Source organism: Haliaeetus albicilla, chromosome W (genome assembly GCF_947461875.1).
Source record: "Haliaeetus albicilla chromosome W, bHalAlb1.1, whole genome shotgun sequence".
In the NCBI taxonomy this organism is placed as follows: domain Eukaryota; kingdom Metazoa; phylum Chordata; class Aves; order Accipitriformes; family Accipitridae; genus Haliaeetus; species Haliaeetus albicilla.
In genome coordinates, this window is record NC_091515.1 from 2,742,873 (window position 1) to 2,754,760 (window position 11,888).

At 43.0% G+C, this 11,888-nt stretch overlaps 1 protein-coding gene across 3 annotated transcripts in view; it reads right to left on the reverse strand.

Moving 5' to 3' along the window:
* The window catches only part of SMAD4 (SMAD family member 4), a 29,422-nt gene extending 18,939 nt beyond the window's left edge, over positions 1 to 10,483 (reverse strand). For 2 of the 3 annotated variants that reach the window (XM_069775228.1, XM_069775227.1), the window contains exons 1-2: positions 10,014 to 10,483; positions 88 to 453 (exon numbers count right to left, since the gene is read on the reverse strand). In XM_069775228.1, the coding sequence (XP_069631329.1) occupies positions 88 to 336 (249 nt within the window). In that variant the 5' untranslated portion in view covers positions 337 to 453; positions 10,014 to 10,483. The remainder of the gene's footprint in view (positions 1 to 87; positions 454 to 10,013) is intronic. The other variant, XM_069775229.1, reaches the window with a different exon arrangement.
* Positions 10,484 to 11,888: the final 1,405 nt, after the last annotated feature.

Sequence of the window (11,888 nt, forward strand, 5' to 3'; positions counted from 1 at the left end):
TCTTCCTCAACACTCTAGGATCCTGCATCACTCACTTTTGCTCCAGCTTCACTAGGAGGAAAACATCTGATTTTCACTTGTACTAACCTGAAGCCTCCCATCCAGCGTTCTCTGTATTGTAACACACTTGCTAGGATGAGCTCCATTTGTGGTTATAGCTGTAATCAAAGAATCCAATTCATCTTTTTTCTCCTTTAGCTTTTTAACTAAACTTTCAATTGCGCGTTTTGCAAAAGTTTCACTCTCTCCACCTTGTCGATGGCACATCAAGCTGTGAACAATGCTCAGACAAGCATCATTACTTGTTGGCGTGTTAGTAATAGACATATTGTCCATTTGTCACAGCTTTTTCTTTCAGATCAAATGTCAGTTTGGGGGGCTGTTATGATTTTCAAGCTGATGAACAAGAGATGATCCAAGTTAAGTGTTAGATGTACTGTCTCTTGGTAAAACCTAGGAGGAAAAAATATCTACATTAGAATTGTTTTTAACAAATTGCAGATCATGTTTCTAAGGAAGTCTGTGGCTTTTTGCTTCTTTTATTTTCAAGCTAAGTGCAGGATATTAAAAGCACATGAAAAAACTGCATTGCTTGTCCCATGATAGCTAAAACATGCTTAAGACACTGCTTGCACAGTTTTAGATATAAGATTATATTTTTCCCCTAGTAACAATATTTAAATAAAGAATATAGTTTATATACATGTACACATAGTATGTACATATAGAAAGGTAGGGATTATTAGATGAACAGGCTCTGAATCAGGAAAGGAACAGTGACAATGATTTCCTATGTTTTATACTGGTAGGAGGACACCAAGTGAAAATACTGACTGGGGATCAAGGGGCATTGATTTAAACAAAATTTGAATAGTGAAGAAGCATGAATGCACACCAGAATCATCTGTCATCTTTATTTCATAATCCTGTTCAAACAGTTCAGCCATGTTCTGACCTCAGACTACCTCTATTTCTCTTCACTAATCAGAAAGGCAAAAATTGTACCTGGCCATTAGCTTAATACATATTTATGTAAATTAGTATCGTGTGTATCTTTATACAGGAAAATCCCAACTGGCATATTTGTCTTTAGTTGTTTGGATCCAGCTTCTTCTGGATCAAGACAAATCAACTGAAGTCACTAAAAAAGCACTTCCAAATTGTCTCAGACGGAACTGTCTTAATTACACTAAATATAAGATAAGGAATAAATCCCTCCTAACACATTTGGCCTTTAAACTCCATTTGCTAAGAACCTGCAGTGGTTTCTGGTCATGAAGTCATTCTTCTCAAAGCCAACAGACCTCATCCTTTTGAAGTTTCCTTTAATTCACAAATTAGAAGAAGAGCTGGCCTGATTTTCTCAATTCTGAATGAGCTAATTGCTATGCTTTATCTTGCTTTATCCAGAAACATAGGACAGCAGGTTTCGTGCACTCACAGAAAAGTAGTCTATTGTCAAAGAGCTGCTTTGGTTGATCAAGCAGCTCTTCCTTCAGGTAGTCGTCCACTAACACCATTCTATGTGGTCTGACTTTCTTAAGACACTGGCAGCAAATACACCTAAGTGATTTTACTACATTTACATTTTCTGACTAAGCTTAAAATATAAGCCTTTCTGAAACTAACATGTTGTTCTCAGCAATGTAAATAAAATAGACTTGATTTCAACAGTTAAGGAAAAAAAGGTTTGTTCACATTATCTGGGGAACAAACACATCCAGTCAAAGACCTGTTACTGCACTGGAATTTTCCATGTTATTAGAGGTATGGTAGTAGCAGCTATTTATTGGAAACAAACGCGTTGCACAAAAATAAGAGTGGGATGTTAATTTAGAAAGTTAACGCATCACACAAATTACAGTGTGAATGCATGGCTCCCCTTCTTGTACAAGGAATATTGTAACACAAATCCAGCACAATTATAAAAGGAAACAAAGTCTTCCCTATTTAATATTTTCTCCAATTTCAACTTGAATACAGCATGCTTTGGTATACTTGGAAAAAACCACATTGCAAATCCTTGCCCCCCACTCCATCTTCAATAGTTTTCTTCTTTTGTAAGGATGCTTCTGGACCTTATTTCTCCCAAAGGAAAACAATTACCTAAAAGTTTGAGTAAGATCATTTTACCTAGCTATAGAAGTTTCTCTCATTGCTAGGTTTTTTTGTGCTTCAACTCAATAAGCCTCTTTTAAAAGTCAAGCTTAACCTGCCAGTCATTCTCCATGGCAACTCACACTCGCATAAATCCATAAAAGCTTGCCAGCTAAAACAGAATAGAACATCATTTTCCTTAAATATAAAACAGCATCCCAGATTGATATGCATAAGTAATCATAAATAAGTGACTTGATAAAGCCATTAGCCAAAAGAGCTTTAAATAAAGAGATGCTTAAAATTAGACATGCAGCTCTATCTTCTACACCCCTAAAACCATGAATGAGAATTTTGCTTGCTGACTTTCAGAAGACTAAGATCAAGCAAATAAATCCTTATTTAAGTGGAATGATCTTCAGAAATGTTGAGTCACCCCTCAGCTGCCACTGTGCTCAATAGGAGCTTCTGACTGTTCAGCACTTTTGAAAGCCAGGCCACTTGTTTAGGATTTTGAATACTGTTACACACTGCTGGTGCGTAACTGCACGATAATTCAGGAGCCTCCCTTAAAAGCCCCCTCTACAGAAATCCTGTATTTAATCTCACAATTTTGATCCCCAGAAAAAGGGGGTAAGGTCAGTGGCTATCAATCTGGCACATACTGATAAATGCTGCGACATATTTCTTCTGAAGTACCAGAAGCATTTTGCAGGCAAGCCAAGTTTTTACGTTCCACAAATTTAGTTTCTCATGAAATAGCTCTACAAGCCTATCTTTCACTGAGTCACACATTCAAGAGGTGCCTTAACACCTTCTTACTATATTACTTTCATGTGTGCAAATAAAAGCAAAATGCAATCTTAATGCGTTGTATTTTTAGAAGATAGCCTTTGAAGATAAGGTTCCAGCATGCCCTCAGACATGGCGTGCTAGATGTTCTGCAAAACAACAGTATGCTGGTGCGATTTAACGTTTACTTGATGTGAGCATGAAACTTTGAATTTGTTCCTTAGCACGCCCAAGTAGGTGATCCCAAACTACAGCTCAAGCTTAGCTTTACGGTGGAATAAGTAGGGCCAAATCTATTGAGCAAAGATCTTCTTACTTCCCTCCACTCAGGGATTTCATGGAAACAGCAATGGGCGAGAGAGTACTTTGGGGGAAAAGGGGCAGAGAGAAGAGACAGGGAACAAGAGAAAAGCAGCAGCAGGAGACAGCGCTTGTAGTGAAGTACTCAGCTTCACCTACCAAGGAAGAAAAAGGTATTTCTCTCCCTTCTGCTATAGTGTGATGCGAGCAGAACACAGAAGAAAAAAAAAAAAAATGGGACAAGCTAACCTAAAATGCTAACAAGTTACAAAGTTATAGAGAAGTATCTCATTATGTTATAGAAAGTAATTTATTTCAATAACTAAGTATTAACAAGTATGTTACAAAACAAGTGAACAACAGCTAGTGTTCTGCAATAGTCTTAAGTATTGGAACAAGAATAAGATCCTCTAAAGAGGAGATAAATCTGAAAGACAGAAGAAGTTAAGATTGCCAGGTAATTAAAAACACCTCTGATGATCTGTAGCGAACCCACTGCTATCTCACAGAACCATTAATTGAAACTCTTCATTCAAGACTGATGCAGACTTGAACAAATACCATAATTCTTCCATACATCCTACTTCCCCACGGCTGCCTTGCTGAAGGGTGATGTATCTCTTTAGCCTGTGCAATGAAATTCAAAACATGAAGCAGCTGTCTAAAATTAAAAATGCAACACTGGTGCCACTTGCCTCATTTTCACATCTGTGGATAATTCTGCCAGAAATGGTTACCTGAACAATAGAAATAGATTCCAAAAACACAGGCATCTATAACAGTATGCTACCTCATATAACTAAATTCAAATATATTATTGACTTAGCTACGTGGAAGTAACATGACTGAGCTCTCACACTAGTGCCCTCATTGCACTTACATTTATCTCATGAGCATGAAAGCAAAATAAGTACCATACTAACTCAAACTATTCCACTGTTCTCAGATCAACTGCTACATTCCCTCTCTCAAAATGGCAATCATTTTCCTAGCGTGACTACAGAACAGAGACCAGGTTTAATGTTCAGCATCTTCTGCAAAAGCTGGCTCAGAGCTCCAGGAGAACATTCCTGTTTGTGGAAGCAAGGTGCTGCTGATCAACTGGAAAAAACTGAGCAAAGTACAAAAAGCAGATGAGATCTCACCCAAAGGGATAATCAATGCATTTACGGAACAGAAAATTAATATTCCACCTTGTTTGCCAGTATCTCTTCAGCTGCACCAGCAAGATAATATTATAAGCTAGCACAGCTTAAGAACAAGTGCTTTTACATGCCAAAACCCACAGCTTCCAAATATTTGCAGCAACTCTTCAGGCAGCATACTAGGCATTCAAGAGATACGATCATTTGGAAGGCCTCAAGTGAGGCCCGAGAGTTGCTGAGGTGTATTTCAATTTGAAATTCTTCATCAAAAAAGCATGCAGATGCACACAGATGTAGACAGACTCACACGCGCAGTCTGAAGAAGGTACAAGGGTTTTAGAAAGAAAAAAAGTTCTTCTCCTTTTCATAGTTAGAAAAAAACAGATGGACTTGATTTCCTTGCTTTTACAGAGGTATTACTACAGTCGTACAGAAGCTCAAATGAGACATAAGGGCAGGGGCTGCTAAAAAAATACGAACACTTCACCTAGACCCCTGTCAATGTGCCCCTAGCCATTCAGCCAAGCAAATTTTGAAACTTATATGAAAAATCCCTTCCTCCAAACAATTCCCACTTCCAATACTCTAAAGCGGTTGAAATTTGCCGAGAAGTTACAAATCCGGATTTCTTAAAAAGAACTCACATTCTTTTCTACATGCTAAGAACAACCTTAAATGAATACTTTTTAACACTCACAAGTCACTTATCTTCCCCTTCTCCTCCCACAAAAGCCACACTTTGCAATTTGGGGAGAACGATCAACCCCAAACAAGAAAGGGAAATAATACGCTTACGCAGACAAACCAGGCGGTTATGGATGGAGCTGGAAGTCAGGGACATAACCCAAAGGAATATGATCCAGGCAATCAGCAATCCAACAGCTTGGGCAAGACGGTTAATCCAGGCCCGACGCTGATATGATATGCTACCCTATTCATTTACAGTAGGGTTTAAGCCAATCGCAGCTGTGGAGGGATCAAATTCACCAAGAAACTCAGTCTAAAAATGTGACAGTCCAAATGCCACTGGATAATTACTTTAAGATATGGGCAAAAGGCCAAAACCCCCTCCATGTCACTTTCTTAGCATGTGTTTGTTAAGTTTCCACAGCAAACTAGGTATTTTCCAAACAAGAGACAACTTGAGACTCTTGGAGACTTCATTATTTGCAGGACAAATTACATGAGAAATCGTGTGATTAGGAGTGATCAAGTAACACTTTGTTTTAAAAACTAAGCTGCTAAGAATTGTGAAGTGCTGTATTTAAAGAAAAAAAAAAAGTTAAAAAATACAGCACAGCCTTGGCACAACTGGAAAAACAGTTCCTGGAGGTGTCAGGGCAGCAATCGCCCTTTGAAAAGCTTTTGATGGAGAAAGGGAAGCAGTCTTGCAGATCAGAAAAAAAAAAAGAGGTTCCAAATACAGATGTGGTGCTGAACATCCAGAGATGCTGGTGGGGAAGACTGATAAACATGCCAAACACGGGAGGCAGGGGAACATGCAGCATACACCGACAGATCAGAAGTGAAGGAAGAATGCAGAATAGATTTGCAACCGCATGCATGAGAAGCCTGAAATAAACAGTTGTGGTGGAAATCCAACCAGTCTGCAAAGTTAAAATCAAAGAAAAAAAAAAGACTTTACACGTACTAAGTATCAAATGACACATTCGGGGTTCAGGAAGCCTTTAAACAGCAAGGCTAAGATAGATTTGCCATCTTTTCCTACAAACTGATCAGATAACAGTCCTCTGTCACCTTAGAGCATTTCAAATGATCATCAATACACTATCGTTGTAGGTGCCTTCCAACTGAACTATTCTATTCTAAATAATAGCAACATAGACTTTTAGCAGCAGTTATGCAAAAATGCTCTATGATGCATGTAAATATAAAAGCCTGAGAATTTTTAGTGCTGGTATATCCCTGTATAAGGGCTGCTGTTACAAACACGTACAGGGATGCTAAAGACGGTAAGGCAAGGCAAGGCAAGTTAGTGTGTCTAATGGCATTCACCAGGTACAATACATCATTTCTGTCTACACTATGAATCTTAAGATAACTTGGCCATTATCCATTGTAGCATACTGCAGAAGGGTCTAAGCAAGTCAGCAAATTTGCAGGTAGATTATCCTTTGTGACAAGCCATGATTTAAGTGAATATTACCACTATGGCCTTCAAAAAAAAAAAAAAAAAAAGGGCTCATAACATCCAAGCCTCCAAGTAAAAAAGAAAATAAACACAGGTATATTGCAGTAACAGAGACCACAACCAGATCAAGGCCTATGGAGCCATATGATGTCAAAGGCAAAGATGTAGTCTGCAATTCTGGGGAGTCATATAGTGAGGCAAGGAGGGAAATGAATTAATGCAAAAAATATCCTAATGACCAAAAACCTATTTCCAAGTTGCAGATACGAAGGTAATTTTTGGACAAACGTATATAAGAAAAAATAAGAATTGTTTGCTTGAAGCTGTCACTGATGCTCTGGGAGCACGATTTACCAGTAACAGCCATCCCAGTCACAGATTTCCAGCATTTTGATACCAGGCAGTAATGCAATGCTAACGAACTGGCTAATTAGAATAGCGTACAAATTGACATCGTGCTAGAACATTTCACACAAATAAAGGACAAGAATGGCTCTTGCATAAGCTGTTGCCTCCAAAATTAGACAAACACAAAGATGTCAGAAAAGCAGCATATACATTTGATAGCTTTTAACCACTGAAACATTACTACAGAGTTTTGCTGTTCAATAATGCAGTGGTAGAAGTTTTATGATAAACATGATAAAGAAAAATCCATAAACCAATAAAACAAAAGGCAGCTTGTGATTTGATGAAGATATGAATAAGTGATTAAACTGCAGATACTTTCCAGCACATTAGACTATTATCTACTTGCCCAAAGGGTGAACAGGAACAAAATGTTTGTAGACATAAGACCAATTAGCATTAAAGAGCAAGAGACAGAGTACTGAGAAGGTACTACACTCACACTGTTCTGTACAGTAAGAGCTAACATTCCCCAGAATACTATTTTTGTGCGTGTATCTGAATCATCAGTATCAATTCTGCTCATCTCACTGTCAGTAGCTACAAAAATTTAAGACACATGACAGCATAAAAGGAGCTGCAGAAGAGTTTTAAGACAACTCTGAGTGGCAATCCTTTCGTCTTAACATAAATCCACGGTTAAAAAGAGCAGCCATTTCTCTGTGGAAGAAACTGATCTGATGTAGGTGCCCAACTGCAGCTCTCAGCATCTTTACTCCTCTCAGCTTCCACCTGTGCACTTCAACTGCTTTCAAAAGCACTTACAAATGCAACAGACTGATCCTGCGAATGGAGCAAACATTCCTGCTGCACAAGGTTCCAGGTTTTTTAATCTCGTTCAAGAACCTAATACAACAGTAAAAGACACATCCAAATCCCTGGGTTTGAATGTGTGGGGGGCAGGACACAATGAAAAAGGTAGCAGCACTACTATGCTGATGTGACTACATATGCACGTTTCAAATCCTAGAAAGTTGCATTTTTCATTCTCTCTACTTTTTATTTTTGAGAAAGCATACAGCTGAAAAAAAATCCTGTTTTCAATACAGGCTTCTGTATGGTCAGAGAAGGAAGACCACTGCACATTACACCACGAAAGTGGGAAGGGCAGTAAACTCCTCTACAACTAGATCTATTTCCACAAGAGAGATCTAGGCACCTCACGCTCCCTCATCTCTGATAGGGCACCCTTGGTGTCCTACCGAGCAAGAGGTCATCCCCTCCTCATCCTAGCACTCGGGGTTAAGGAGAGGACGAAACCCTGCGAATGGCAGGAGAGACCACGTTCAGAAAGCAGGTGGTGGTAGAAGTCCTTGCTGTTGGAAGACGGAGCAAACCCGAACGGAACTATTCCTCAGAGTACCCTGCAAGACCCACCTTCTTGCAGAAGGCTTCCTTCAACAAGGACAAATAGTCATTTGTCAAAACCTCAAAAACAGAGGAAACAATTGTGGCTACACCAAGCAATAAAAGGAAGAGTCAAACCTTGTTCAGGCAGAAGTGGTGTGATTTTTCACTTGTACATAATGCTTCGATACCCTAGCAATAGGTGTATTAGATAACATCTGTTCTTTATTGTAATCTGCACAGGGATAATGTTCTCTGCATTTGTTCGAGCTTACGAAAAAAAAAAAAAAATCACCTCTGGGCAATGCAAGCATGGAAAATTCCAGCCCCAACCAAAAGTAGAGTTTTTCACAAGGTTAACAACATAGGAAAACAGAGTCCTAAAATTCCAGCAGGACCTTAACAACAGCACGGCAAAGGCTGCTCCTCACCAGGACTGACCGATCTGCTCTCAGCACCTTTGTTCTCCACTAAATCTGTTGATACCTCTCAAAACTCACATCCCTATTGTGTTAGCTGCGCTTGAATGCATTATGTAGAGAGCCATGTACTTTAAAAAGAAATTCTAATCAGTTTGAGACGCTTACTGCTCCTCTTTAGGCTTCAGCTCTTTGAAATAAAGTTTCTATATCAATATTAAACATGCATGCTTATGCAACAAGCAAATCAAAAGAGGTTCATGAATGCAAAGTGAGAAGAAACTCCTTCCAGTAGCAATCCGGCCAAGATAAGAGGAAGGCTAGAAGGACAAGTTGCCTACTTATCATGATGCTGGAGTACGAAAACAGGTTTGGTTTTATAGGGCAGTATAGCTATTTCAACAACCTTGCACGGAATTACCTCCATTACTGAACAAAGTAAAAACAGTACAAGAGTCTTACAATTTAAAGGATGACAGCTATCGCAGAGTCTGAAATCCCTCCTGCCTGTTGACAGTGGCACACCATTCCTAACCAAGATAATTTGAGAAGCGGTGGTAAAAGACACCGCGATCCTACTCCGACCATATGTGTTTGACAACAATTGGTTTGCAGTAGTACAATTTGGGCTCTAAGTAATAACACACCTAACCCACAGTGAGATTACCCCATAAATTAACGAGCCTTCCGTGGTAAAACCTTAAGACTCAACTACGCAGCAAGTCACAAACCTCCCCAAAACCCCACACCCCCAGAAATGGGGATGGGAAGGAAAAGCAGTAAGTCAAGAAGGAATAATCTTTAATTAACACCCTTTGTGCTGAGCAGCCCCGCGCCGTCTGAAAACCAGCTAAAAGCACCGTTCCCTGTTATTGCAAATAAGATGGCAGATTTCAAAGAACTCAACGCCAAGCGGCTCACACAAAACCACCCAGGGCATCTTCCAGCGTGCGGGAAGAGAGCACGAAGAGAGCGGTCCGCACGAACGGCAGCGGGGGAAAGTTTTAACTTGAGGGCAGGCCGGCTGGAGGGCCTTTAGAGAAGGGCACCGAGATTTTTTAAAAAAATAATACTAAAAGTTTGGGGGCGGGGTGGGATGAGATATATATATATACACACACAATTTTTTTTTTCTTGCTCAGGGGAGGCGGGGGAGGCGAGGAAGGAGAACCGGGGAGGAGAAACCCCCAGGTGGAGGTTTGGGGGGGGGGGGGGGGGGTGTTTAGCGCCGGCTCCCCGGAGCGGCAGCCGGCACACCCCCGAGGCGGTCGGGAGGAGGAAGAGGAGGAGGAGGAGAAGGGGCGCGTTGCGGGCGGCCTGGGCGGTCGGGCGGGAGCCGAGAGCGGATGTTACCTGGGCCGCGGGCGGCGGAGCGGCCGCTCTCCGGGCGCGGCCTGCGGCTGTGGTGAGGAGAGGAGGGGCGGCGGCGGCGGCGGTGACAGGACGGGGGGTGGCGGCGGCGGCGGTGGGTGGGGGGGGGGGGGGGGAGGGAGCCTTCCCCTCGCCTCAGCCGGCCCCGGTGCGGCGGAGCGGGCCAGGCCTCCGCCCCCCCCCTCTCCTCCTCCTCCTCCTCCTCCTCCTCCTCCTCCCCGCCCGGCCGGCCGCCCTCCCTCCCCTCCCCGGGCTTGCGGCCGGGCCGGCGTTCAACAGGAGGAGGGGGGGACACCCGTTTGCCGTGTGACGGCCACCCCCGCCGCCTCCTGGTTGTTGTTGTTTGTTGTTGTTGATGGCGGCGGCGGCTGTTGTTGTTGTTGTTGCCGCCGACTCCGGCCGCTCGCGCTCCGCGGCCGCCGCCGACACGTCCAGCCGCCAGCGCGCATGCGCGACATCCGGGTAACAGACACCCCCCCCCCCCCCCAGCTCCGCCGCCGCTGCTACAGCCGTGCGCCGCCGCCACTGCGCCTGCGCGCCCGCCGCCCCGAGGTTTGTCGCGCCGCCGGCAGGTGGAGAGCGGAGCGGGCGGGCGCGTTGGGGGGTTTATTTTTGTGGTTGGCGTCCGGCGGCGCAGCGCCGGGTGGGGCAGAGGAGCGCTGCTGGGACAGCAAGGGTACCCCCCCTCCCCCCCCCAAAAAAAGGCACAGCTCCAAAAATGCAACCCCAGCAAATGCGCAGGCGTGACCCCTGTAAGTGCAAAAAGCCGAAAATGCGAGCCCCAGAGATGCGAAGCCCCAGAAACGCAACCCCTGTAAGTGTAAAACCCCACAAATGCAACCCCCAGAAGTTGGATGACCTGTGCAAATGCAACCCCAACAAATGCACAGGGCCACAAATGCAACCCCCAGAAACGCATAGCCCCGCAACTGCAACTCTCATAAATGTACGGCTCCGGTCATACAACCCTCATAAGCGCAAAGCCCTGCTAACACAACCCCAACAGATGCACAGTCCTGCAAGTGCAACCCCACAAGGGCAAAACCCCAAATATGCAACCCCAACAAATTCACAGCCCACAAATGCAAACCCCACAAGTGCAAAATCCCACAAATGCAACCCCCAGAAGTTGGAAGCCCTGCAAATGCAACCCCAAGAAACGCATGGCCCCGCAAATGCAACCTTCAAGAGTGCAAAGCCCCACAAATCCAACTCCAACTTTTCCCCTTCCCCACCACCTCGTCCAGCAAAAGCAAACTCCCCAAAGGAATTCAGCTGAAAAGAAAAAGCTTAATTTTTTTTTAAATTAGAAGGTTGGGCCACTGTTAGAATACAAAGCAGAAGGGAAAAGGTGCACAAAATACTGTATCCATTGCAAAAATGCCAATATATTTTTGCTAAATAAGTGGGGCGTTTGCCAAGCTGCTCGTGTGCTATCGCAGCTACTCTGGTAAGAAAAAAGAATGATGGGAATTTTCAAAAATTGTTATATTGCCGTACCAAAATTTCCTGCTCACACTATTAAGTCATTTATAGCCACTTCCACATCCTTAAGAATATCTTAGTGATGAAAAGCAAGTAAAATGCAGCTATATTTGTCATCTTTTCCTGGGTAGATGTAATTGAAGCCTCTTCACACCAGGATTTGCTGAGTGTGTTGCAAATTATCCATTTCTAGAGTTTTTGAAGCATTACGGATGGGAGATGAGAGCTCCGGTCCCGTGCAGGACTTGTGGACCACGGTGCAGCAAATCCACGTGCTCGCGGGCTGCCTACACCAGCCTCTGTGCTGGCAAGTTACACACCAGCGCTTCCCCTGCCTCTCCAAGGTATATCATTTAAAAAAAATAAATCATT